Here is a 25,108-nt window from a genome sequence, read left to right on the forward strand (position 1 = left end):
CATGGGTTCCATGCTGTGCTTGTACTTTAGGAGGTTGGAGCAGGAAAGTGGGAGCGGAAAGTCATTGTTGACTGAAACTGACCTGCTAGCAACGGCATAAGTGCTGAAATTGGCAACCCTGTGGTTAGCTGCAGTGAAAGGCGAGCGCTGACAGTACCAGTTCTTGCTGCCTGAATTCACTGATCACTTTGGGAACAGCAATTTTTTTGAGTAACTTCCAAGTGCCTTGGCGCCCATTGAGCTCAATCTCAACATCTTGCCTGCCAGGCTTCCCTGTAACATGGGAGATACATGCTGTTCAGTAGCTAGGAGCTCTGAGGAGGAGCTGCAACTTGATCCAGACCAGCAGCCATAACAAGGACAGCATCTCAGGCAGCAGCAGCAGCTGCCTCCTCCACAGCCAAGTGCAGCTTTGGGGAATGGATACAGAACTGCACCTTGAAAGAGATGATAGCCCCCATTATAGTGTATGGAGGCCATAGGTCAGCTCCCTCGACTTCTCCAAACAACTGTCCCTCGGAATGCTCAGGCTCTCATAAGAGGTAATCAGACAACTGCAGTCTTTTGGAAGCAGACCTCCAACCAAGAGGAGTATGCGGCAATTCATTATCTGTGGCTGCCAAGGTGATAACAGCCCTCAATTTCTTTGCATCTGGATCCTTCTGGGTAAGAGCTGGTGGCATTCACAGAATATTGCAGCCCACAACCATTACCCAGGACACCAATGGCCTCTTTGCCAAGACCTCCAACCATATTCACTTTGACACAGATGAGGTCAGTCAAACCCAGAGGACTGACAACTTTGCTTCACTCACGGGATTTCTACAGTCCCAGGGGGTGATTGATTGCACTCATGGCAGTCAAGGCACTATCAGATCAGCCAGGAGTCTTTGTTAATTGGATGTGCTTCCATTCCCTTGATGTGCAGCTGGCCTGTGAACACCACAAGAACATGATGCAAGTGCGTGCTAGGTATCCAGGGAGCTGCCAAGGACCTGCCATCCTTCAGCAGTGTCAAGTTCCACAGGTATTCTCTCCACTAAACACTCTCGGTGATTGGCTAATGAGAGATAAGGGACACCTACTCAAAACCTGGCTGCTGACCCCAATAAGGAACCCTACCACAGAGGCATGAGTGGTACAGCAGGAGCCATATAAAAACTAGGGCAATAATAAAAAAAAGTCATTGGCTTGCTCAAGATGAGGTTCCGGTTTCTTCACAGATCTTGGGGCCCCCTTCAATATGCCCCAGCAAGAGTATTCAGGATTTTTGTGGTCTGCTGTGCCCTTCACAACATGGCACTGCAGAGAGGATAGAACTGGCACTGAAGGAAGATGTACAGCATCTAGCATCCTCAGAGGAGGAGGATGATGATGAGGAGATGAAGGAGCTCACCAGTTAGTAGATCATGTCCCCCACCTGCATATGGTCCTGCTTTTCTCTTAGGATATAAGTGGAGAAAATTCTGCCCATTGCATCAAAACACTTCATTAATATTCATCTGATGGACAACTCCTAAAATGCAGCTTAAGACTGCTACCTTCTGCTCAACCAGGCCAACTCTTATGAACTGGAAGTCACTCCATGCTCCATCAATGAGCACTCTAGTTGTCAGCCAAAAAATACCCTGGTAAAAACACCAGGATGTGGTGGATAGAGCATATTTTTGAGGAAAGAATTGTCGAAACTGGTCATTCTCCCTAATTGTAAATCCCAAGATGAATGATTATTGAGTAAATAACTGAAAGAACATGTAGAAAGAGCAGGAGACATTGCCGAAGAATTATTTGAAAGAGAAAAAGAAAGAAGAGCAAAATGAGTGAGTAAAAAAGAGGCAAAGGCAAATGAAAACAGGGACAATGACAACAGAAAATGTGTGAGAAGTTTACAAAAACAGTAAAAGAAGTAGACAAAAAGAATAGAAAGTAAACCAGAAAGATAGAGGCATAATTTTAAAGAAAATGTGAAAAACATGATAAAACACACCGAACTTGAAATTCTATGGAAAGTTTGAAAGTGACAGAAGAATAGCAGGGCAGGCATTTTGCCCGTCACTTTGCCAGGCCTGTACCCAACTCATGGGAACAGGGTAATTTACAGACTCAGGGTAGATGCCCCCTTCCTGTAGAAATAGAACAGAGGTGTCCATGCTACAGTGCTGACAGAAAATCAAAGCACCCTCTCCTTAAGGCCCGTGGCATTTATCAGGCTAAAGATTGAAATCAAGGAAAAAATTTCTGTCCCCAGTGAAAATTATGGGGCTACATACAGTAAATAATTCTTCTGTAATCAATGACCTTAGGGCATTAACATCTCTGGGGCCTTTAGGAGGCTCACCATGAAGCCCACAACTACTCTGGGCACATATGGGATTACTTGGGCCTAATGTGTAAACAGGTTGTAATTTTGACATTAGCCTGGGAACATCCCAAGCTACACCCCCAAATTGCTGAGGAAGACATGCAAGCCCCCTCTCACGATTGGGAATTCTGAAGAAGGGCAAATGAAAGAGAAACCTTGTGGATCTGGGTTCCATGAAAAATGACAATCTCCCTGTCAGGTTGCACTGCATTCATGCCCTCACGGCCCTCCAGAATTTGGATACATTTTATACTATAGCAGATGAGATGTTTTATATAAAATGATAATTAATTCATTAATTACCCTGTCATCGTGAAACAGCAACCTCAGATTGCAACTTAAGTTCAAAATTCAGTAGATATCCATAAAACACTTAAGTTTGGTTTTCCTGGCATACGATATCGTCTGAACCCAGATTTTATGTTACACCTTTATTACTCCCCGACATTCCAAATTATATGGTTGCACTGTCAAAATATGAATAAAGTGGGGTTCAATTTTACCTCTCCACCTGGTTAGAAATCAATGAAATGAATATTAGATAGGTTCTACAGGTTATGGGTAATCCACTCGACTAGATAATCATTTAGATGCTGAAGTGAAATGACATTTAATATGTCAAGAAAAAACTTTGATGAGTTTAGGTTGGTGTAAAGAATCCACTAATACGTCAACAAATGCAGAAGTACATTGTGGCTGCACCTTAACAGAAATAATATTTGTTTGGCAGTGCAGAACTTGAATATTGCTGAAAAGGGAGACATGTTGCAGAAGCTTTTTGTCTTGCCGTCATCAGGACAAATACAAGAATGCCAAATTTCAAAGGTTTACAACTATTTTTACTACAGGAGAAAAGAGTGCTGACTTACCAAATTGGGTTTACTCAAGATTGATATGAGTTGAAATATCTTAACTAGGGTGGTTAGCGAAGGCAGGAGCGGGCTGGGGGCTGGGTAAGGGGTGTGGAGACCATGGTTAAATGGGTAGCAATAAAGTGAAGGAAAAGGTGACAAATGCTAAAATACCTTATTTGCAAATTGTATTACTGTTTTACAAAGAACCTTTTTGGCCATCCATGTGTTAAAAGATTAAAGTTGTCATCATTTAGCGTTATTTCTGTTTACTGTGAAAATGGGGATGAAATAATGACTCTTTAGGAAATTGTTGGCCGAACAGGAAAGATTTGATGATGGCATTGAATTAAAGGATGCTGCTATTAACATTTAATCAGCCAACAATGATTGGTGAATGGTGTTGATAAAATAATTATAGTTTCATAATTCTTGCACCCAAGTGTGTAGTGATATATACTTCTCTTATTTTGACAACCATGTGTCTTGCTGGGCCCATTTTTCAGTGCATGTCTCTCCCTGTACCCTCAGTGTATCCTGCCAGCAAAATTTCTGCTGCTGTCTATGTGTAGCTGTGTGAGGTTGTGTCATCTACATATTTGTCTGACAATAGCATGAATATTACGTGAGCAATGGCAACAATGGTTATGGCAGTTTGGTTAACATTATTCTGATTACCTTGATTTTATGCTGCAGATTTCTCATTAATGTGACAAAGATATATTTCCTTTTATAATCCAAAATGTCTATGTTACATTAAAATAAACTTAAAATCTAGGGAGATTTAGAATATGGTTGATAAAATCTTGCAAGCTTTCTTTCAAAATGATGTTTAAGAATTAGATTGTCGCGTAAAAACAATTTTCAATGATTGACATCATAATATTTTACAGAGGCTTCACCCTTCAGCCACTGAATCTTATTTTCACCTTTAAAACCCACTACTTTTTCAAGCAGAATCAGAAAAATTGACTCCGTGAGCATTCTAATGTTGTTCTAAATTTGAATAATATAAACAATCCATGAAGTTGCTTCATTAACTTGAACAAAGAACTGAATCAGTATCATTAGCCCTTTAGTGCAGCCATCTTTGTGCATTAGTGACAAACCACACCAGCGGTGGCACATTTAGCGACTGCAGCTGAAAATGTAATATTAATCTTAAAATCACATTTACAATCAACAGGATGTATTGTACAGTATTACAAAGCGGTTTCAGGAAAGCAGTCTCAAAGGGACATAGGAATTGCTGGACAAAAAGAGACCAAGGCCCATCTAATTTGCCTCCTATCACTCTGGTTGTTGCATGATACAATAATAATGGATTTTTGACTTATCATAGCAATTCATCTCTATCAACTAATCAAACCAGACCCAGACATGAGACAAGGAAACACCCAGTGGTGGAGAGTTTTGCAAACCATAGGTCTAAAGTATTTGGCCCTGATATTTACCGAGGCACTATATCAGAGTTGGCTGGGTGCAGGGGAGAGTTGTTTAGGATGGGAATCCCCAAATGCCCTGGAACTCCAGGGTATGCTTGAAATTTTTTTCTAGGTTTCCTAGCCAGTAGCCAGCCTGAATGACAAGCTTGGTTGCTTACTTGTCTGGTGGAAAGGCTGCAAGTAGATTTAGAAGTTTGGGGTTGTGGTGGGGGGTGGGGGGTGGAGGGTCGTGAAGAGATGAGGGAAGCAGAGACATTGTACAGTTGGGAGATCAGAGCCATCACGGAGTTGGAGAGAGCAGAGACAATGTAAGGAGTTCAGTGATTGCAGGGAGCTCGGTGGGATTTGTGGAAGTGGAGAGCTAGACAAATCATTGTGAGGAAGGTAGAGAAAACACTCCTGCTCCTCTTGACCCACAAGCAATGCTGTAAACGTGCTTACCTTATGGATCCCCAGTCATTCTTGCCTCCTTTTACCTGTTGGGTTTAACAAGGCCAGGGGAACCTATTGGACAGCAGTTAAAAGTACAAACCTTACTAATACAGAAGCATGCAGCTTGCTTAAAAGCTTTCAACTGTAACCCTCATAAGAGGGGATTGGTTGCCCACATTTATTTCCATTTCTATTAAAACCGATAGTTGGTGGTTTGGAGGTAGTTTAGATTTGAATTTGATTTTTTTTTAACATTTTAATTTCCCATCTGACCCAAATCCATCCGTTTTTAGTGGGAGAATTTTCTGTTTGGCGTGTGGAGGCGGGCTCTACACGCCAACGTGTAAAATGACACGTGGTGACATCAGGCAGGCGTCCCGACGTCACCGTGCGTCATTCCAATCTTCCGTCTGGCGGGCACGCACCGAGTCGGCTGCACGCCTGCTGAACTGTCAAAGGCCTGTTAAGGCCATTAATAAATCAATCAAAGATATTGACAGGGCTGCCCGTCCAACCTTAAGGTTGGTGGGCAAGCGAAATGTCCAAGCAGCCGTCGCAATTTTCATGAAACCTCATCCATGGGCGGGATGAGGTTTCATGAACGGTTTATTACATTAATAAATATTTTTGAAACATTTAATAAACATGTCCTAGCTCATGTGACGCTGTCACACGGGAGGACATGTGTGAATGATCTTTTACCTTCTTTATTTAAAATTCTCATTATGAAATTAATTTCCCTGAGTCAGCTCCATGCCTCAGGGAGATTTCTGCGCTCTTTTGTGCGCATGCGCAAAAGAGCGCAGGCCCTGACTCTCCCTCCTCGCCCGCACAGGCAGCGCTGAGCGCTACCGGGCACGCATCACACTGGGCAGGCCTTAATTGGCCCACCCACGTAATATGGCGGCATGCAGCCGTTCGTGGGCGGTGATCGGCTCCACACCCGCTCCCGACCAGACTGCCCAACGGGGAGAAAATTCTCCCCTAGAATTTAAAATTCCCCCCTAGAATTTAAAATTCCCTTCAGGTTCCTTCTCCTAAACATGCTGCATTTAGCACACATTTTGTCTCAAATTCCATATTTTAGAATTGAGATGAATGGTTGTAAACTGTTTGGGTTCTGCTGTCAGTGTTTATAATTTTGTTGAAAGTCCTTTGATGTGCTTATTGAATGGTAATTAGTCTTGTATTTAAAACTGATCACGGTAAATAAGAAAGAGCTATAAAAATAAATTGTTGAGTTTTTAGTATTTGGTGTAGAAATGTCACTGAGGTTTATGAAGGGCTAAAACAATAGTGAAATATTTTAACCACTAACTAAAAAATGCTTGCATTTGCTGTCCTGGAAAGAGCTGTTCACCAATAGAATATTGCTTATTCTTCCACCACCCAAATGCTGTGCAGCTAACATGACATCTTCTGTCAAAAGTATAATCACTAGCTGATGCACAACCAAATGTATGTTATAGAGGGCTGAATTATATGGGGCACCATGGTCTCCACACCCCGGCTAAGAAGTGGGGTGGAGTGAGCCCCCCAGGAGAAGAACAGCTGCCCCGTGGTTACTTTAGCTGTAAATAGTTTGGAAATAGGATTTCCACTCCTCGGAGACTGGAAGGCCCAACTCAGAGAACTGCTGGCCAACCAGAGGCCGGCAGCTCACAATGTACCAATAGCACCAGCAGGAGTGGTGGCCATTGTCGGTACTGCACCTGGACAATGAGGAGGCGAGTTGCACTGGATTGGAACCTTATAAGTGTTTGGGTGTCAGCCAGGAGGGTGTGACGACCAGGGTTTGAGAGGCCATGGGGGGAGGGCAACTTGGGGGTATTACACTTTTACCTCCTCTCTGAGGAGCCCAGGGGGCCAGTTATAGAGGGACACCTCCCCTGTCTATCACCAGCTCACACAGGGAAACCTGCTGGGCCGGCCACTTGGCATCAGCCTCCCCTGCCTCAATAATTACCCATTTAAAGGACTCAATTGACTCACTGGTGGGCTGGCCACCTGGCACCACCCCCGCCACTGGTATAATTGCAGTGGGGTCATGGGTAGGCAGCTATTGACAACGGGCTGGATTTAACATGTCGCACATCTTCAAACCCATCAGCGGGGAAATGTTAAATCCAAACTAGAAAGTCATTAAAACAGTAACCATGACTAAAAATATGTTGTACTGAGATGTTAGGGCTGAGTTTCTTATGGGCTACGATTAAAGTGAGTGCCAAATGGTCGAGTCTTCCCAGGTGTGATACCTGGAAGATTTAAACTCCTGGCCCACACCTGCATAGACCTCAGTAATAGTTGGCTGATGGGCAGGAGGGGATTACTGCAGAGTCAAAGGGATGGTACATTTAGTAAGCAGTTGGGGTGGAATGGTCAGGAGGGTCTTGCTTGGGGAAGGAGAATGATCACATCTGCTCGTCGTAACCCAGAAGGAAACTTGAAAAAAACACTTCCTTTCCTGGGCCTCTACTGGTCTTGGCTCCTCTTGCCAGCAGGTTGGTATGGCGGGAAAGCTGCAACAGGTCTCTACACAGGCCCTGGGTAAAATTGAAATCAGGCCCCTTCTTACCTGAGCCTGATTTGCATATTTAAAGAAGAACCCAATGGCCAGGTTGTCCCTTTCACCTGCTCAGGAAAGCAGGTTAACATTGCAACCTTCAGGAAGGCAGTGTGACTGATGCACATAAGTTGCACAAGCCAGTTTAAATATTTGGCCACTTGGTTTCTACAGTCAGACTTCTACCAGTTTATAAACACAGTAGGTCATATTTTAGGAACATCTTTACAACACTTAACAGTGAATGAGTCTTCAGCTGCATGTGATCTGTATTCAAGCTCATCACACACCAACAAAGGATTCAGGATATTTTTCGATGAAATGTTAAACTGAGGCTCTGTGGGATCCTCAGGTAGAGAAGATCCCAAGATACTATTTTGAAAGAATGCAGAGAGAAACACATTACCTGGTCACTACTTCATTTCTGTTTGTGGGACTATGTGCACAAATTGACTGTTGCATTTCCTACATTACAACAATAACTATACTTCAAAATATTTTATTGGGTGCAAAAGTACATTGGGGCATCCTGAGGTCATGAAAGTTGCTACATAGATGCAAATCCTTCTTCTACTAAAATCTCTGACAATAATACAATTTTTTTTTACACAAGTTATCCAAATTCCTCATTGTAATTTATTTATGTAAGAATTATGAATCAAGACAATAGGAATGGATTAGCAGAAGATGATGTTATAAATGCTGACTTTATAAGACAGTTATGTTTTAAACTGCCTCCTTTAAATCAATTTAAAATGGAGTAGTTTGGAGAGGAGGATGTGACCTCCTATGGGATCTGCCCAGAGACAAGTACATATGAACTGCTTATTATGGAGACAGAAACTCAAATTGAACTTATTCAAAGTCAGGTTCAAGTTTTAACATCTGGACACAAAGAAGAAGGAAACTGGCCTTACTCTTGTCCAGACTCACAGACTCTCAGAGGCTGTCAGGGAGAGAGAGAGATTTAGGAGGGAAGACCAAAAGTAGGTGCTGCTGTTCTAGGCAGAAGAAAAGGATTGTTTCTGAGTTAATCAACAAGTGGAGATCTGGTGAGGACAGAACCCCAATTTGAGAAAACACGGATTGTGAAGAGTTAAAAGCCAGGGAATCACCAGAGGGCACCTTGCTGCTGGAAGTCCATTTGATTATGCTCAAGATTGAGTGAAAGGGAAGGAGAGTGCATTATAATGTATAAATGTGGCATGGGGTTTTGATTGTTTTAAGCTAATAAGGAATATCTTTTCTGTGTTTTATGTATTAACTGTCTACTAAGTAATGTTTAGTTTCTGTTGATTTTAGTTTGTTTGTTACAGTAAAAGTCTTAAAATGTGAAATCTTGTCATATGATTCTTTGTGTTGGTCACTGGGAAATTCATATCTCTTTTAAAAATTATCGGTCTCCACAGGGATCATAACAATGGAGCAAGTTCGTTGTTACAATTTTATTTTATAAATTAATTTCTCTCCCAATGGATTAATTGCAGTTCCCAGATTGATCATAATCCTGTACAATCCAGGAGCTGTACCTTTACACTGATCTGTTCTTTCAGTGATGGCCAGGATGAGGTTTGCATTCTGAATTAACGCTTTGCTATCACACTCACATTGGAGAAGGCTGATATGAGTAGAATCATAGAATGATACACCACAGAAGGAGGCCATTCAGCCATTGTGCCTGTTGTGGCACTTTGAAAGAGCTGTCCAATTATCCTCACCTTCTCGCTCTTTCCCCATAGCCCTGCAAATATTTCCTTACAAGCATTGATTCCCTTTTGGAAGTTACAATTGAACCTGCTTCCACCGCTCTTTCAGGCAGTGGATTCCAGATCACAACAACTCAATAAATTCTCTTCATCTCCACATCTTTGTGAATATATTACTGTTTAGGTTAACTAGTACATTTAGTTACAAAGATAAAAACAAAAAGCTAAAAGCTACTGCGGATGCTGGAAATCCAAGTTGAATAGAAATTGTAGGCCCCATTAGAAAAAAAAGTTGGTAGATCAACATTAGCTACTTTGCGTAATACTATGTGGGACATTGACAGAGTTCTGCATGTGTTAAGCTGATTTTTAGTAACCATATAAATTTTTTTTTTACAACCACCATTGGTGACTTCATGTTACGTTATCAATGTGATAATCCAGTCCATGTGCTATCTGATGTTCAATATTTCATATGCCCGCATGAACTGAACTGACATTGAAACCATTAAATCTACTATCCGTTTTTTTTATTGGTTACAGTATGTCATTTGTGCATTGCAGGTGTCTGTCAGCTGATGAATAAAATGGGAGAAACTTTTGACAAAATCAAGGCCTTCAATAAAAATGATCAGCAGTTTTTGGAAGCATTTGCCATTTTTTGTGGATTGGGAATACAGAACACTCAGATGTATGAAACTGTCGAAATGGCCATGGCAAAACAGATTGTGACACTAGAGGTAAGTGACAAATAAGGGTAGATTTTAATTTTCACCACTAGTCATTCGACTATGCAGTGCAGATCAGCATGTCATCATGCACCTGACCTTCCTTTACATGGTCCTTTATATTTGAGTAGACCCCTCATACAGGGGTCTATGTTGCCAAAAGTGTGCTGTTACAATTATCCACCAGTTGCTGCATGCTGCTCATGGTAGACTCAAAGGATGTGATCAAGTCCTATTACTCCCCTGACTCATGGTTCAAGGTAAGCTCTTGTTCAGAGAAACACCTATGGCTTTAGCCTGCCTTTCTCTTCCCTGGCCTAAACAAAGTTATCAGTATTAGTTGGGGTGGGGGCAGGTATGGCTGAGAAAGAGGACTTGCAGTCTGGGAATTTAATCACCCTGTCCTGAGAATCCATGAGGTGCTAAATGAAAGATTGGTACCAGCTGCTGGCTAGGAGAAATGGAAGCCAGAAGATGATCAAGGCCTGGATCCTGCGGACTGTCATACATCAGAAACTGTTTCCCTTTACCAGAGAGATGATTAATACTGATCTAAAGACTGCTGAGTTTAGGGACTCCAGGATACCTCCTGGTGGAACAGAGGAGTTTATGGGGAGATTTGATAGAGGTGTACAAGATTATGACAGGTTTGGATAAGGTAGACAAGGAAAAGCAATTCCCATTGTCGGATAGTACAAGGACAATTATTATCAAGGGCCACTCATACATAGACAAAATGAGTCATGAGCCTGTCATAAAAACCAACTTAATTTAATTTTTTTAGAGAGAATACAGAACCATTCAACTCACCCACAGTTGTGATGGCTGAGTTTGCTTTTCCTTAATGAGCCTTTTTATGTTTGCCTGCACTGATGATGTTCCTACTCACAACAGACTTTTCTCTTTCTGTCTCTCCCTCTCTCTCTGTCTCTCTCTCTCTCTCCTTTTCCACTCTATGGCCGGGATTTTCCGTGCCCGCTGGTGTCCAGCATATTTGGTGGCGTGAGCGGACAATATGCGAGAAGGCCGAAAATCGGTTTCACAACAATGTGAAACCAGTTTGTGATCGTCCGCTCTGCCTGCCAACGGCAGGCCGCGTTTCCCACTATTGGACAACGGGAACCTCATTGTAATACATCAGTATAATATTGTAAGGCCAGCCCACCAGAATCGTCCCTCACCGCTGGATCGTCTGCCCACGCCAACGTGTTACACAACAGTATATAAAAGGCGTGCAATTGTTGTCTGCATTTTGAGGGGAACTCAGAGGTGAATGTGCAAGGAAGGTGCAATGTTGAGTCCATGGCTGCCTCCTGGGGAATGAACTGAGGGTGGGTATAGTAAGAGGGAATGGTGAGAATGAGAGAGGGCAGAGTGAGGTGGTAGGCTGGGAGGGTGAGGGTGCGACGGTATTGATAGAAAGGATGGCGAGAGTGGTTGGTGGGGACTCGGAGGCAGACACGGACCCTCTATTGGACAGAGGATATTGGGGAGGTGAATGTGGAAGGGGGTGGGATTTTCAGGAAGATAGGGAATGTGCATGTTCAACTCGACAACCCTGAAAGAAAAGGGTTGTGGCTGGTAGGTCACGGAGGGGAGGTGGAAGGTGATGCTGGGGGGTTCAACAGTGATGGGGGAAAGGAGATGGGTGACTGGGGGAGGGGAAAGGATGGGCGAGTACAGGAAAAAACTGTAGCACAACCATGCTTGCTAAATTGAAAGTGAAATGAGAGTCATGGTTGGCGAGATCAGGTGCTCCATGGGGGTGTGATCATTGGGTGGGCGGAGATGCAGCTCAGCTCAGATGGACAACTGAAAACGAACCCCAGCAGGCAGCATTGAAAATGCTCAGGACATTGAGATGAGGGTGAAATGGGAAGGATCTGCGTGTGTGGGAGAGTGCTTGCACGAGGCTCCGAAAGGCCCTGCCACACACACACTTGCCCCTCCAGAATCACTTGTGGTCCAGCTGCATGCAGTGGGAGGACCCTATTAGCCTGTCAATGAAGCTGAAAGATACTATTACACATTATTCAGTGACAGTTAATATATTTTCAGATTGTAAAGTGACAAAATGTGTTCACCCGTTAACCAACTGTGATCAGAATTTCTTAACTTTTAGACTTAGACTTCTAGCTGCTTCCCTGACATCTGCAGCAGGGGTGGAGACAGCCTGTGCAATGGTTGGCCTTGTTGCCTCTGATGACTTCGGCATGGTTCTTCTGGAGAGCTGAGGCCTTGGAGGTCCCGGATTGCTTTGGCTGTCCTCTTGTGGGCCATCTGCTCCCTCTGTGGTGACAGAGGACGAGGTTGAGGGGGTCACAGGCAAAGGGGACTCAGGGAGAGGACAGCCTCGGAGATTCCTAAGTGGATGACCCAGGGGTATCCAGCTGCCGCTCCTGCTCCCTTCGGGTGCCTGAGGGCCCCGTTCTGACTCCTTGAGGGGAAGGAGCACCTGGAGGGATGTCAAGGTGCCCTGTTGCCATCTCACGTTGCCACTGCAGGAACTCACCCATGGCTCCCACAGTGGAGTGCAGGTCTGCATGCAGCTCCACAGTCTGCTGGACCAGCGTCTCCATGGCATCCCCTATCCTCCTCATGGAGACCTCCATGCGCGCACATGTGGGCACCACTTGATCAGAAAGCAGGCGGACGCAATCCTCCGACTTGTGTACCACTCTGCTGAACGCTTCCAACAGCTTTGCGTGATGTTCCCCCACCTTCTGCTGACTCTCCATGATGAGTTGGAAGGCTGAATCCAGAGGCTCGTCATTTGACCCGGACCTCACAGATGTCTCTTCCCCAGCAGTCCTCCGAGTGCCGGGGAGCTCGGCTGAACCTTCCTCCTGCTGCGGACATGTGTCCATGCGATGACCACCAAATTGTGAACCCGAGTCTGCTCTAGATCTAGGTTCCACCAAGGTGTGTGTCTCTGCGCTGGTGGAGGGTGTGGGTAAGCACTGTGATGGGTCTTCCAGGCTGCTTATTTCCAGCTCTTCAATGGAGGAGGTGTCCTCTTGGCTGGAGGTGAGGATGTGGATGGAGCTGAGGGACTGGCTGGCTGAGGGTATCGGTCGCTTGGCAGAGCTCCCTGTGAACCAAAGTAGAGATAATTAGTCCATGGCGGCAGAGTCAAAAGCAGGAGAGAGAGCACTCACAGTTGTGTCGAGAGAGGGATGATGTGGTGCAAGATCCTTACGAGGGTGTTCGCCGCTGACCTCACCGTTGCCACAGGCACGTTCCACATCCTTGCCAGTCAGCGTGATGGCACATTCCTCAAAGTGATTGAGGGGCCTAATGTGGGCCACTCCACCCCTGGTCTGAGACCTCTCCCTGCTGATGTGAGCCAGCTTCTCCTGCATGAAAACAGATGGAGAAAGTGTGAGCAGTGCGTATGGCACTGGGTGGAATGTTTTTGTGGTGAGCAGGGCCATGGACAGGATGAGGACAAAAACTCCAGCAGATATGAGCCTGATGGAGATGTGAGGGTGTGTGTGAGAGTTAGTGGTGTTGTCCCTTGAGGTGTGAGATCCCTGTGGATGTGTGATGTGTTTGTGAGTGTGTGAGTTGAGAGTGATGAGAAGAGTGACTTACCCTGGTGGAACAGATGAGACCATTCATCCTGTTGCGGCACAGGGCAACTGCCCTCTTTTGCAGGGCATTGGCACTGACCACCGCTGCCAACGCCTCCCAAGCCGCATTGGTGACCTTGCTTTCTGGTCTTTGCCTGTAGCAGGGGTAGAGGACATCTTGACAGGCCTCCACTGCATCCAAAAGGCACTCAAGGGACTAGTCCATAAACCGGGAAGGGTGGCAGTGGGTGGGGTGGGGGCTGCAGTCTTCTTGCTTTTTGGGGCCATGTCTTCTTTGTAGCAGTTGTGGGCTGGAAGTGCTGAGAGATATGTGTCCGGCTGTAGTTTAAGTGCAAGGCATGATGAAATGGCGAGGTGTTGGCATGATGGGCGAATGAGAGCCCCCTTGCCCTGGAAACGGCGTGATTCCCAGGAATGCATAATTAATGAAGCAGGATTGGGATGATACAGCATGAAAAGCCACCATTGTGGCCGACGGGTAAAACGTCCTTTTTTCCGCCTGCTACCACACTCAATGCAAATCTGGGACAGTTCTGCCCTCTATCTATCTCTCTCTCACTCTCACTCTCTCTCTCTCTCTCTCTCTTTCCTTTCCCACCCTGTCTCACCTGCAAACCATCCCAGGGCAGTGACTCAACAACCCATGGCTCTGGCCAACTCCCAGTCCGAGGCTGCACCTGGGCCTGGAGCCTGGGCTTCTTCTTCAGTCTGTAGGGGCTGAGCCCCTGCCCTGGGGCACTAATGGAGGGGGAGACGGGGTTAACCCCCAATGGAACTGGGTGTCGGGCTCCCTTTCCCCCCTGATCCAGGTTACTCACACTTCACCACCCACTCCTGCTCCTAGATCTTGGACCTCGATCTCCTCCCACAGCTTGGGCATCTGTTGACTGCGGCCGAGGTTCAGGCACCAGGACATGGGAGTGGCTGAACCAGAGTGCAGCACGCGGGGGAGGGAGGGCGGCGGGGCCATGTGTTGAAATCCTGCCGCAGGCCGGATGATGAAGTGCAACGGGCCGGATTCAGCCCTGGGCGGGGGGGTTTCCCACCCCTGGTTTAGGGCAAGAGATACAGAGGGATCGTTGTGAACTTTTTTTCAAGTGTCATGAAGCCTCCCTAAAATATTTTACAGACGACACACCTCCTAAGAGCAGATTAATTGCTGCCCTGACCTGCCTACGTTAAAATGGAAAGTGTGCTAATTGGAGGCAGGTTGGAGTCGGGATCCCCATTTTTGAATTTTTAATCCCCCACCAACGTACCCACAATAAGTTAACCCCAAGACCTCAGTTTTGGACTTCAAGAGAGGCCCCACTTCTGTCAGTGGTTGACATCATACACCAAGTCTCAACATGCATATTTCCACTGACCCTAAAAAGGGCCCCTTGGAGGGAAAGCAAGTGGTAATGACCTGGAACTTGCTGAACACGTGGGTGGTGGAAGAGCAAACAATCGGTGATATCAAAAGAAAATTTGATGGGCACATGAAGGAAATGAACCTCCAGGGCCATGGGGATCTAGTGGCAGAACGAGACTGACTGGCATGGACTCCATGCCAAATGGCCTTCTTCGGTGCTGTAAATAATTCTTTATGACTCTGTGGTGCGCCCCTGCTGCTATTTCCTGCACCCCCACTCTCCCCACCACCACCCTTCATGAAATAAGAGAAAGAGATGTGCCCAGAGTGCTTTAGCTACCTCCTGGCGATATTTAAACTGGAGAACTCTTGCAACCTCACATTGTCTGGTGGCAGAGGCAGAGGACCCAAATGTTTGCTTTGGAAATATTGCAGGCCAAATAAGCCAGGAGGGCTAAAATGTCATAGCTCATTTGCCATACGCCAGCTGTAACTTGAGAAGGAAGGGTCGCAAAATAGGCCAAGACCCAGACACACATGGTTGTGGGCTAACATTGGAGAATCTGGTGTGGCATGTTGATAGTAGAACCTTCACCTGCCTGGGTCAAGTTTATCAATGTAAGCTGAGGCTCTTCTGTATGAATATATATTGATAGTCCTCCGAGGGACCCTTTTTAGGGTCAGTGGAAATATGCATGTTGAGACTTGGTGTATGATGTCAACCACTGACAGAAGTGGGGCCTCTCTTGAAGTCCAAAACTGAGGCCTTTGGGGTTAACTTATTGTGAGTAGGTGGGCGGGGGATTAAAAATTCAAAAATGGGGAACCCGACTCCAACCTGCCTCCAATTAGCACACTTTCAGTTTTATTGCAGGCAGGTCAGAGTGGACAATCAATGTGTTCTGAGCAGGTTTGGTGTCTATAAAATATTTTAAGAAGGCTTCATAACTCCAGTTTAGCATCACTTTTATTTTTTTAAGCCCATGTGCTCTGGGCCTTGGGCATGTTCATATTTGAAGAAAAGTATGAAGGGCTGGAGCATCAGTTTAGTGCCCTTATAGCACTGTTTGTGACCCAGAAGGCAAAACAATGCTTCCCTTAGCCCAGCAAACAAAGCTATAAACCCCACCGCAATCTGTCTAACCCTCTCCTCATGTTCTGTCCACTGCACCCTCAGCACCCTACCCACCCCACCAAAGCTCCACCCTCCATGACCTGAGCAAATCCCTCCCAATGACGTACTCCAGCCCATGCCAGATCCCTGGCTGAAGGTGGTGGTGAGCTGCCTTGAACCGCTGCAGCCCATGGCCAGAATTTTATGTTGAAAGTGCGGGCGTGTGCCTGATCCAAAATCGCACGAGAAGACGTCGGGCGTGTGCCCCGACGTCATCACGCTCGTGAGCAACATTACGGTCGGCGGGCGTGCACAGGAGTCAGATGCGCCCCAGCGACATTTAAGTGGGCAATTAAGCCCATTAACGAGCCACTCGTCAGCGATTTTACGCAGCCCGACCACTTTTGTGGTTGGTGACGGGCCAGTCGGCCAGGCAGTCTTCACGTTTTCACTACAAACTACATCCAGGGCGGGATGAAATAAAATAAAACAAAACAAGGCCTTTGAGGGTTGAGGTACTGTGCGGTTTGCTGTCAGGTGCTTGAATTTGCAGTACTGAAACAGTTTGCAGCAGTTTATTGAGCTCATTTCATTTTGAAATTACTGCAGCTCCCTGAGGCAGCTTCGCAGCAGCCGTCAGCCTTCAGGGAGCGCCTGCCCACACCCTCCATTCTCTCGGCGCCTGCCTTCTTCCTTCACCCCCCTGGCAGCGCTGAGCCTATCTCAGCGCGCATTTCACAGTGGCTGAAGTTAATTGGCCAACCAGCACGAAATTGGGGTTGGGGGCCAACCGTGGTCAGAGGCGCATATCGCGTCCGCTTCTGGGCCTGCCGATTGCGCATGCCCGACGAGTGTAAGGTTCAGGCCCATGTGGTGCAGGTGCACCCACAGTGCTATTAGGGAGGGAGTTCCAAGCTGTTTGAGGCAGTTCCCTTTTGTTTACTGGTGGTTAGAGGGGTTCAACACGTAAGGAGAAACTTCTTTACTCATAGATTAGTTAGAATGTGGAACCCACTATCCAAAGAATAATTGATGCAGATTCCATAGAGTCATTTAAGAGGAAGCTAGATAAGTGCATGAGGAACAAAGGGATCAAAGGATGTGTTGATAGCGGTAGATGAAGTAGGGTAGGAAGAACCTTGTGTTGACCATGAATACTGATCATTTGAACTGAATGGCCTATTTGTCTGTGCTGTAAATTCTATGAAATTCTATGTAGCACTTACATCCCACCATCCAGCTATGTTCTTCATTCTCTACCTACGCCCTGTGCACACTAGGCAGCCATTCCCAAATAAACAGTGAACGTTCCCCAGCCTAGCATGGTCATGATGCGGTCCTCACAGATTTTTAGCTTTCATTATGTTTGGTTCATTACTACAGCCCACATTGAAGTGTATCAATTAAACTTTAAACTTTAAAAACATATTATGGTGGATAATTAATAAATAATTAAACATAATCTTTCAATTGTCTATCCGAGAAAAATGTTTCCAAGTCATCTGTTGTTACTTAATTGGAAATTAAGACGTTGGTGATGCCACAGCTATCGTCTGCAGCCACTGCTACTTGTCTTTTAAAACCATGTAGGAAAAGCTGTCAGATTTGCCCCATTTTCTGATGGTGTAGTCTTGATGGAAAAACAAGGGTAATTTTCAAAAGCGACAAGTAACTCTGCTGTATCCAGGAAATGGCAGCTTGCTCAGAATATGTTTTGCTGTTATTTCAGGTCCTTTCATATCATGCATCTGCCACTGAAAGTGAAACTGAGGAGCTTCAGGTAACAGCGGTAAAAGCACTTTTCAGTTTCCATTTGACTCACAGTTGTTGTTCAGCATTTAATCTTAATTCCATATAGTCTGTGCCCACCCAACTAGTAACCTCCAATGTCAGAGCAAGGAGATGAAACCTTGACAATGTAATAGAATTTGCCAAAGACAATAGCTTCGGTCTATCCAATGTTTAACTGGAGGAAATGTGCCACATCCAAGACATCTGAGTGGCAGTCTATCAATGCAAAGGCAATGGAAGAGTTAAAAGAGAAGCTGGCAAGGTGGAGCTAGGTGCCATTGGTGTACGTGCTGAGTCCATGGATGAAAATCACCTAATGAAAAACATGGGTCTGGGTGGGTTTTGGAGGTTAGCGCTTCGGGAATCCCACCCCTGACTTCCGGGTTTTACTCCAGTGCATTAGGATCAGTGTGTGCAACCCCCTTGGAAGATGTGGGTTACAATTAACATGGTATTTTTTTTACCAAACTTTTGAGTTTAACATTAGGCCCATGTATTTCCTGGGTTTCCTAAAACTTGCTAGTGATAGCAAAGTAAGTACATAGTGGCAATTGGATAGGTTGAATCAATCTCAAAGCAAGTAAAGCAATAAATACAAACAAAAAATTCTGGAAATCTTCAGCAGATCAGGCAGCATCTGTGTAGAGAGAAACAGAGTTAATGTTTCAGGTTCAGAAGGAAGATAGAAATGTAAGAGTTTTTAAGCCAGTGGAAGGGGGGAGGGAGAGGAAGCAGGAAGAACAGAAAGGAAGCTCTGTAATAGGGAGGAGGGTGGGAGAGATTAACTACAAAGATCTCGTGATGTAAGAGACAAGGAGTGGGAATAGGTATAGGGAAGAAACAGGTTGTGTCCAGATGAGGTGTGAATGGTTATACAACAGCCATCTGAATGTAACATGAAGGGATAAAGAATTAAAGAAACAAGCCGCAAAACAAACACACATAGAACAAGATGGAGGCAATTTACTGAGCTCGACAACTTTAGACCATAACCTCTGCCTTCAAATCCTTCCGTGTCCCTGTTCCAGCCATATGCAGTATCTCCTCGCAGAAGGTCCACAAATACATAAAACTGGTGACTGCTGGGGTGTTTGCCAGAGCCAGCAATTATGTGAACATTTCCTGTGATGAAGATAGAGTGAGTGGGTGCTCGACTTTGTGGCTCTGGCTGGCTGCCACAGGTGCAAGGCATCATTGACTGCACACAAGCAGCAATTCATGCATCCCCAGAACAGCCAGTATCATTTGTTGAATGGAAAGGCTTCAACTCCATCAATATACTGGTGGTGTACAGCCACAAAATGATATTTATGCTGCAAGATTTCTGGACACCTATCATGATTCTTTCATCCTGCAGAAACCTAAGCTCCCTGATATCTTTGGACTTGGAAGCAGACTAAGGCAACAAGGAATACCCACTTCAAACTTTGCTCTTGACACCCATGAGAAACCTGACAACTGAAGCCCTCATCATTACAATAAATGCCAAATCATTATGAAATATGTGATTGAGCGTGTCATTAGTATGCTGAAGATGAGCTTCGGATTCCTTGACAGATCTGGAATTGCCCTTCAGTGTGCAACAGCCATATGTAAAATACGTCCCACCCCTGTTTCCCCCTTGGCAAAAATGGTGTGCCAGATATGGGGGCAGAACTTCCAGATTCCGTGCTGTGGTGCCGCTTTGGCTAATGCACAGAGCCCTTCAGTCTTTGCAAAAATTTGGCCCTTGGATGCAGGTCATGCAACACTGTAAGGCCAAGGCTAGGTATCTATCAACCTATTTAAAGTGACAGACATGTTGACATCCAGAGTTTGCGTGACATTGGTCATGGCATGTATGGACTAAATTGATTGAAGTGTTTGATGTTCCACACTGGTGGCCATTCAATCCATGGAAAAACAGATTATCCCAGTGGCCTGCAATGTCAATCCACTTTCACTTGACATGGACTCCCCTGGTCTCTCTGAGGAGAGATGTGATGACAATGGTTTCAATCTTTGGTTAAGTCAGCATAAGTGTTTAGCTTTGTACCAATATATATAAAACAGATAAATGTCTTCACAACTAAGCTTCATAGCACTGAAGGAATTTGTCTCTGAAAATTGGTGTCTGAGGAAAAGGACCCTCTTGCCAACTAACATAGGAGCTGGGAGAGGAAATTGAGTAGGGGATCAGTGGGGAAAAGGTGATCTTCATGGAAGAGAGTGCCTGGGAGGAGATGGGGGAAGCTGCCAAATGTGGGATTGTGGGCTAGAATGAATGGGAGAGGTCAGGAGCAAGGTGGGAGGGACAGATGACAGCAGAGGCAGACACTCAGATGGTCTCAATTTGAAATGCAAGGGCAATCATGAGCTCTATACATGGAGTTATAAATGAGCCTGGGGCAAAGGTGTATACAGAGGCAGTTAATGATATAGGATAGGAATGTTGGCTTCTCCTTGCATTCTGGAATAGTGAGTTATTTTGGAGCATGAGACCAAGGCATGATTGATCCAGGTGTGATGCTGGATGACTAATAAAAATTTGCTCAAGCCTACAGCCTTCTGACTGCAGAGAATCACGGTTACACCTATACAGGGAGATGGTAGGGATGGGAAATGATGAATGATTTGGAGGGAGTGAGGGAAATAAGTCAGAGGTGACAAAACAGTTAGGTAGGTCCAAAGCAGCAGAGATTTGGGGGTTTCTGCCAAACAGAGTGGGTCAAGCCATTGGGAACTTTCCAACAATAATTTTCATTTCACTGCTGGGTTTTGGCATCTCCAATGCATGTCGGCGGGCATGATGGACACCAGCATGTCATAATCTCAACTTGACTGTTTAAAGATGGAACTTTTAGGTGTTTGGAGGTTTTGCATAAAAACAGTATTATACGAGATGGACTCAGCATATCAAAGGTTGAAAATTCCAGTCATAGAGGGACCGCAACAAATCTGAGAGGTACTGTCAGTTTTTCCACTCACACTGTCCACAGAAGCAGAAAGAGGGAGCAGTCTTTCTCATGCATGTTTGGATTGATGTTGCAGGTCATTGTGAGAATGTCTTCTTCCATAGATGGACTGTCCTTCCCTGTGGAACCTCAATCACAGCAATAAGATAAGTCCATGCAAGCCATGACTATTACGATACAAACTTTGGATGCCAATATGCCTGTTGGCTTAAACAGGATGACACATTCCTTAGACATGGCTCTACAGCATGTCACTGATCCTCACCTGCCTGGCCTAGATCAGAGTGGAAGGAGTGATGTTGCTGCTGGCCCAGGAGACGGATGGTGTTGAAAGGAGACATGAAAATGGAGACTTTACTCAAAGCATTCCCACATTTCACCTGTTGCCTCCTCCCCCCAACTCCAGCCAATACCTGACGTGCTGCCTTTATTCCTGATTGCCAAGTACGCCCCTGTACTGAGGCAGGTGCAGCAATATCTTGCAAAGTCCTTACAGATTCCAACATGTAGAGATCATCAGTTAAGAGCATCGCAGCAGTTAGAACAGGGCTCTGAACAGCCTGTCTCAGCCTCTGCTGCAACCATAGGGGATGTACCATGTAGGAGTGGTAAGAAAAGGAGGAGTAAAGCTTTCTTGTTAATCATGTGTTTGTGAAAATGTTTTGTTATTAAGTTTCCCCTTTTTTATTCAAATTAAATAAAACGCATTCATTTGCACCACTTTTCTTTAATACCCATTCTTGCCTGTTGGGTATCAACTTGTCTTTCAGTTGCTTGTTGAAGAAGATGAAGACATAAATTGGCAGATACCAATAGGACAATGTGCAGTGGATGGGCAGTTGGCTGCTGGACTGTTTTGGGGGAGGGGAGATTTTTGGACTTCATTGGCTGGGCCAGCATTTATTGCCCATCCCTAGTTACCCTAGTGGTGGTGAGTTGCCTTCTTGAACCGCTGCAGTCCATGTGGTGTAGGCACACCCACAGTGCTGTTAGGAAGGGAGTTCCAGGATTTTGACCCAGCGACAGTAAAGGAACGGCGATATATTTCCAGGTCAGGAGTGTGAATGACTAACTGAAGCTTCAAGCAATTACAGAATACCTAGTGTCCCAAACAATAATGTGAATAACTTGGTGTGGTGCTGGGTGCCTCATCTTCATTTTCCTCTTCCTACTCCTCTTCCTTTCCATTAGAATGATAATCAGATGACAAGTAAAGAACAGCTTGTTCTTCCTCCTCCTCTAGTCCTCACAGCTGCACTCTGTTGTACAGACTGCAGCACACACCAATTACCAGGGCCCCTCAATGACGAATTATAAAGGGCATTGCCCAGTCCTATCCAGGCACTTGAACTGTAGCTTGAATGTGCCAATGATGATCTATGTGGTTGTCATATAGTTGTCATTGTCACAATCTTGGTGTTTATTGGTGGGTACCTCACAGTGTCATCAATCAGGTTTGAAGGAGGCTACTTTATTGACTATCAGTCACCTCTTTAGGGGTACTTTCAGGTAAGAACAAGCCAGGATATTGGACTGGTACAGTATGAAAACATATGTAAGCTCCCAGGCAATTTAGCGCAAACCTGCCTGAAATATGAACTCTGTTTCTCTCTCCATAGATGCTGCCTGACCCAGTGAGTACTTCCAGCATTTCCTGATTTTATCTCTATCTGTGCACCTGGTTACATAGATAGTGCCTCCTGTGATCTTGATGCCTCTGCTGCTACCATTTCTGTTGTCCACCGTATCTACCACCATAGTAGGCCCTTGCTTCTGTCGATGCCAATTGCCTTATTCATTTGAAGTCCAATCTTAAAGTACCATGGCACCACTCATCTTGATGTTCTTTGTGTGAAGACCTCCAAAGTATAGAAGCAAGGTTCTCACAACAAGTACAGTTAGAGGAAACTAAGAAAGCAATTTGAGCACTAAGCCGATATTAATCTTTGGGCTTCTGACCTTTAACTAGACCCGTGAAATGCAGGTCAATCTCACCTCTGTCATAATGGCAGAATCCATGCTGGAGTATTAAGTTCAAATAGCAGTGAAAATGCCTTCAAAAGTGCCTCATTGAAATGTTATAATCACTAACCCAACTCTTAGTTCCTTATTTAAGAAAAGATGTAAATGCATTAGAAACAGTTCAGAGAGGGTTTACTAGATTAATAACTGGAATGGGCGGGTTATCTTATGAGGAAAGTCTGGACAGGCTAGGCTTATATCCGCTGGAGTTTAGAAGAGTAAGAGATGACTTGATTGAAATATATAAGATCCTGAGGGGACTTGACAGGGTGAATGTGGATAGGATGTTTCCTCTTGTGGGACAATGTAGAACTTGGGGTCACTATTTCAAAATAAGGGGTCACCCACTTAGGACAGAGATGAGGATTTTTTTCTCTCAGAGGGTTGTGAGACTTTTGAATTCTCTTCCTCAAAAGGTGGTTGAGTCAGAGTCCTTGAATATCTTTAAGGCAGAGGTGGATAGGTGGCAAGAAGGTGAAAGGTATAGGCAGGAATGTGGGGTTAAAATTAGATCAGCCATGATCTTATTGGATGGCGGAGCAGGCTTGAGGGCTGTGGCCTACTCCTGCTCCTAACTTATACGTTTGTCTGTTCTTCAGAGAGGGTTACTTGTCCATATCCAAACTCACCTCCATTAAAAGCAGAGTGGGCATGTTGGAGACAGATTGAGTTAGGGTTCCAATTCCTGCCGTTTTAATCTACACCCTGCCTCTCTCCCACCCATTAAAATTGCCCCACCTCCACCCTAAGATGTCTCAAATGCAACCTTTGTGTCACAAGATAACTTGCCCTTGTTCAATCATTACTTAATTAGAAATAAAGATCGAAGTGGAAATAAGTATATAATCATTCATCATTCGTGTTTTTATCATGTTCACTCTTGTAAATATTGTTTTCTTTTTCAGGCCATGATTGTCCCTTCTGCTCATTCACTAAAGCTGCTAGATTTTAGCTTCAGTGATTTTGACTTGTCTGAAGTTGAAACGACGTTGGCTGCCATCCGAATGTTCACTGATCTGAACTTTTTACAGAATTTCCAGATGAAATATGAGGTATAACATTGTATGTGGCAGCCACGACTCAGGCAAATGATCAATTCTATAAACTTAAACTACATCTGTGTAACCTTTATTAGCACAAATATACGTGCCTTAACACCTTCATCTGATAAGATGGGAAAACATGCAACCTATTATAGCAGTGTTAAAAAAAAACTTACCTGAATTTGAACGATATATATTCTTTGGTAACACAAGAGCTTGTTTTGACTCGGGAACTAAATGTTTGAAATAGATTCTACTTTGGATGTTTTTTTTAAAATACAATCTGAAAGAATCTATAAGATCTTGAACCCATTGAGCCAGCCTGCTGCCACCTTGGCTCTGGATACCAGCGTTCTCAAGGGTTTTCAGGGTGTCACAGCAGTCCAATGTTCTGTCCTCCAACAGTTTACTAGGATTGCTGAGGTGCCATCCAGGGGAGTGGCACTGACACTGTGGAACACATACCTGCTGGCCCCTCTCAGAATGACAGCATTTGTCCCCCCACCACTGCCACTCGATCAGTTCCATTGCTGTTGCCTGTCAACCAGCCAGCCCAGACTGCTGCCACCCATGCTGTGGTGGTGCAGTCTGAAGCCTGGCCTGCTCTAGGGTATCCTGCAAGGTCATCTGCAGTCTTGCTCTGTGACAGTTGGCAACCTTCCACCAGCCAAACTGCAGCCACTATGAGCACTGCAAGGGATCATTAGGCCAGGCAAGGCTAGCACTTTGGGAGTGCATGAGTGATTAGTTAACTTTTGTATGGAATATTAAATGGCTTGTTTGATAAAGTTGGTTTAGGAATGGCTTGTTTGTGGTGGCTTTTATTTCAGAATTGTGGCCAAAGGAACTGTATGATTATCTGTGACAGAGGCAGGGTAAGGTATGTGCCTGTTGTAGACTGGGGATTTTAGGTTGTGCTCAATGGAATATAGATGAACGAGGTGTTCGCAGACAGCCCGTCCAGAAAGGGGATGTGTTGACTGCCTCCTCTCCTCCTGCTCCCCCTTTCCCTTCTCATTCCCCCTCATCAGCTGCTTGCACCTTAATGGCAAGGACTGGGTCTCCATGGTGGCGAGGTTACGCAGCACAGAACAGATCATGATGAATATAGAGACATGCTCCAGCAAGTACTGCAGGATTCCTCCAGAGT

The 25,108-nt window shown here is 45.0% G+C and overlaps 1 protein-coding gene across 5 annotated transcripts in view; it reads left to right on the forward strand.

The window, feature by feature from the left end:
- Positions 1 to 25,108, forward strand: part of pde5ab (phosphodiesterase 5A, cGMP-specific, b) — a 232,917-nt gene that overhangs the window by 173,347 nt on the left and 34,462 nt on the right. For 4 of the 5 annotated variants that reach the window (XM_078543324.1, XM_078543308.1, XM_078543317.1 and 1 more), the window contains exons 10-12: positions 9,924 to 10,099; positions 17,878 to 17,937; positions 23,821 to 23,967. In XM_078543324.1, coding sequence (XP_078399450.1) covers positions 9,924 to 10,099; positions 17,878 to 17,937; positions 23,821 to 23,967 — 383 coding nt within the window. The remainder of the gene's footprint in view (positions 1 to 9,923; positions 10,100 to 17,877; positions 17,938 to 23,820; positions 23,968 to 25,108) is intronic. The other variant, XM_078543298.1, reaches the window with a different exon arrangement.

Source organism: Cetorhinus maximus, chromosome 1, assembly GCF_964194155.1.
Source record: "Cetorhinus maximus chromosome 1, sCetMax3.hap1.1, whole genome shotgun sequence".
Taxonomy (NCBI): Eukaryota; Metazoa; Chordata; class Chondrichthyes; order Lamniformes; family Cetorhinidae; genus Cetorhinus; species Cetorhinus maximus.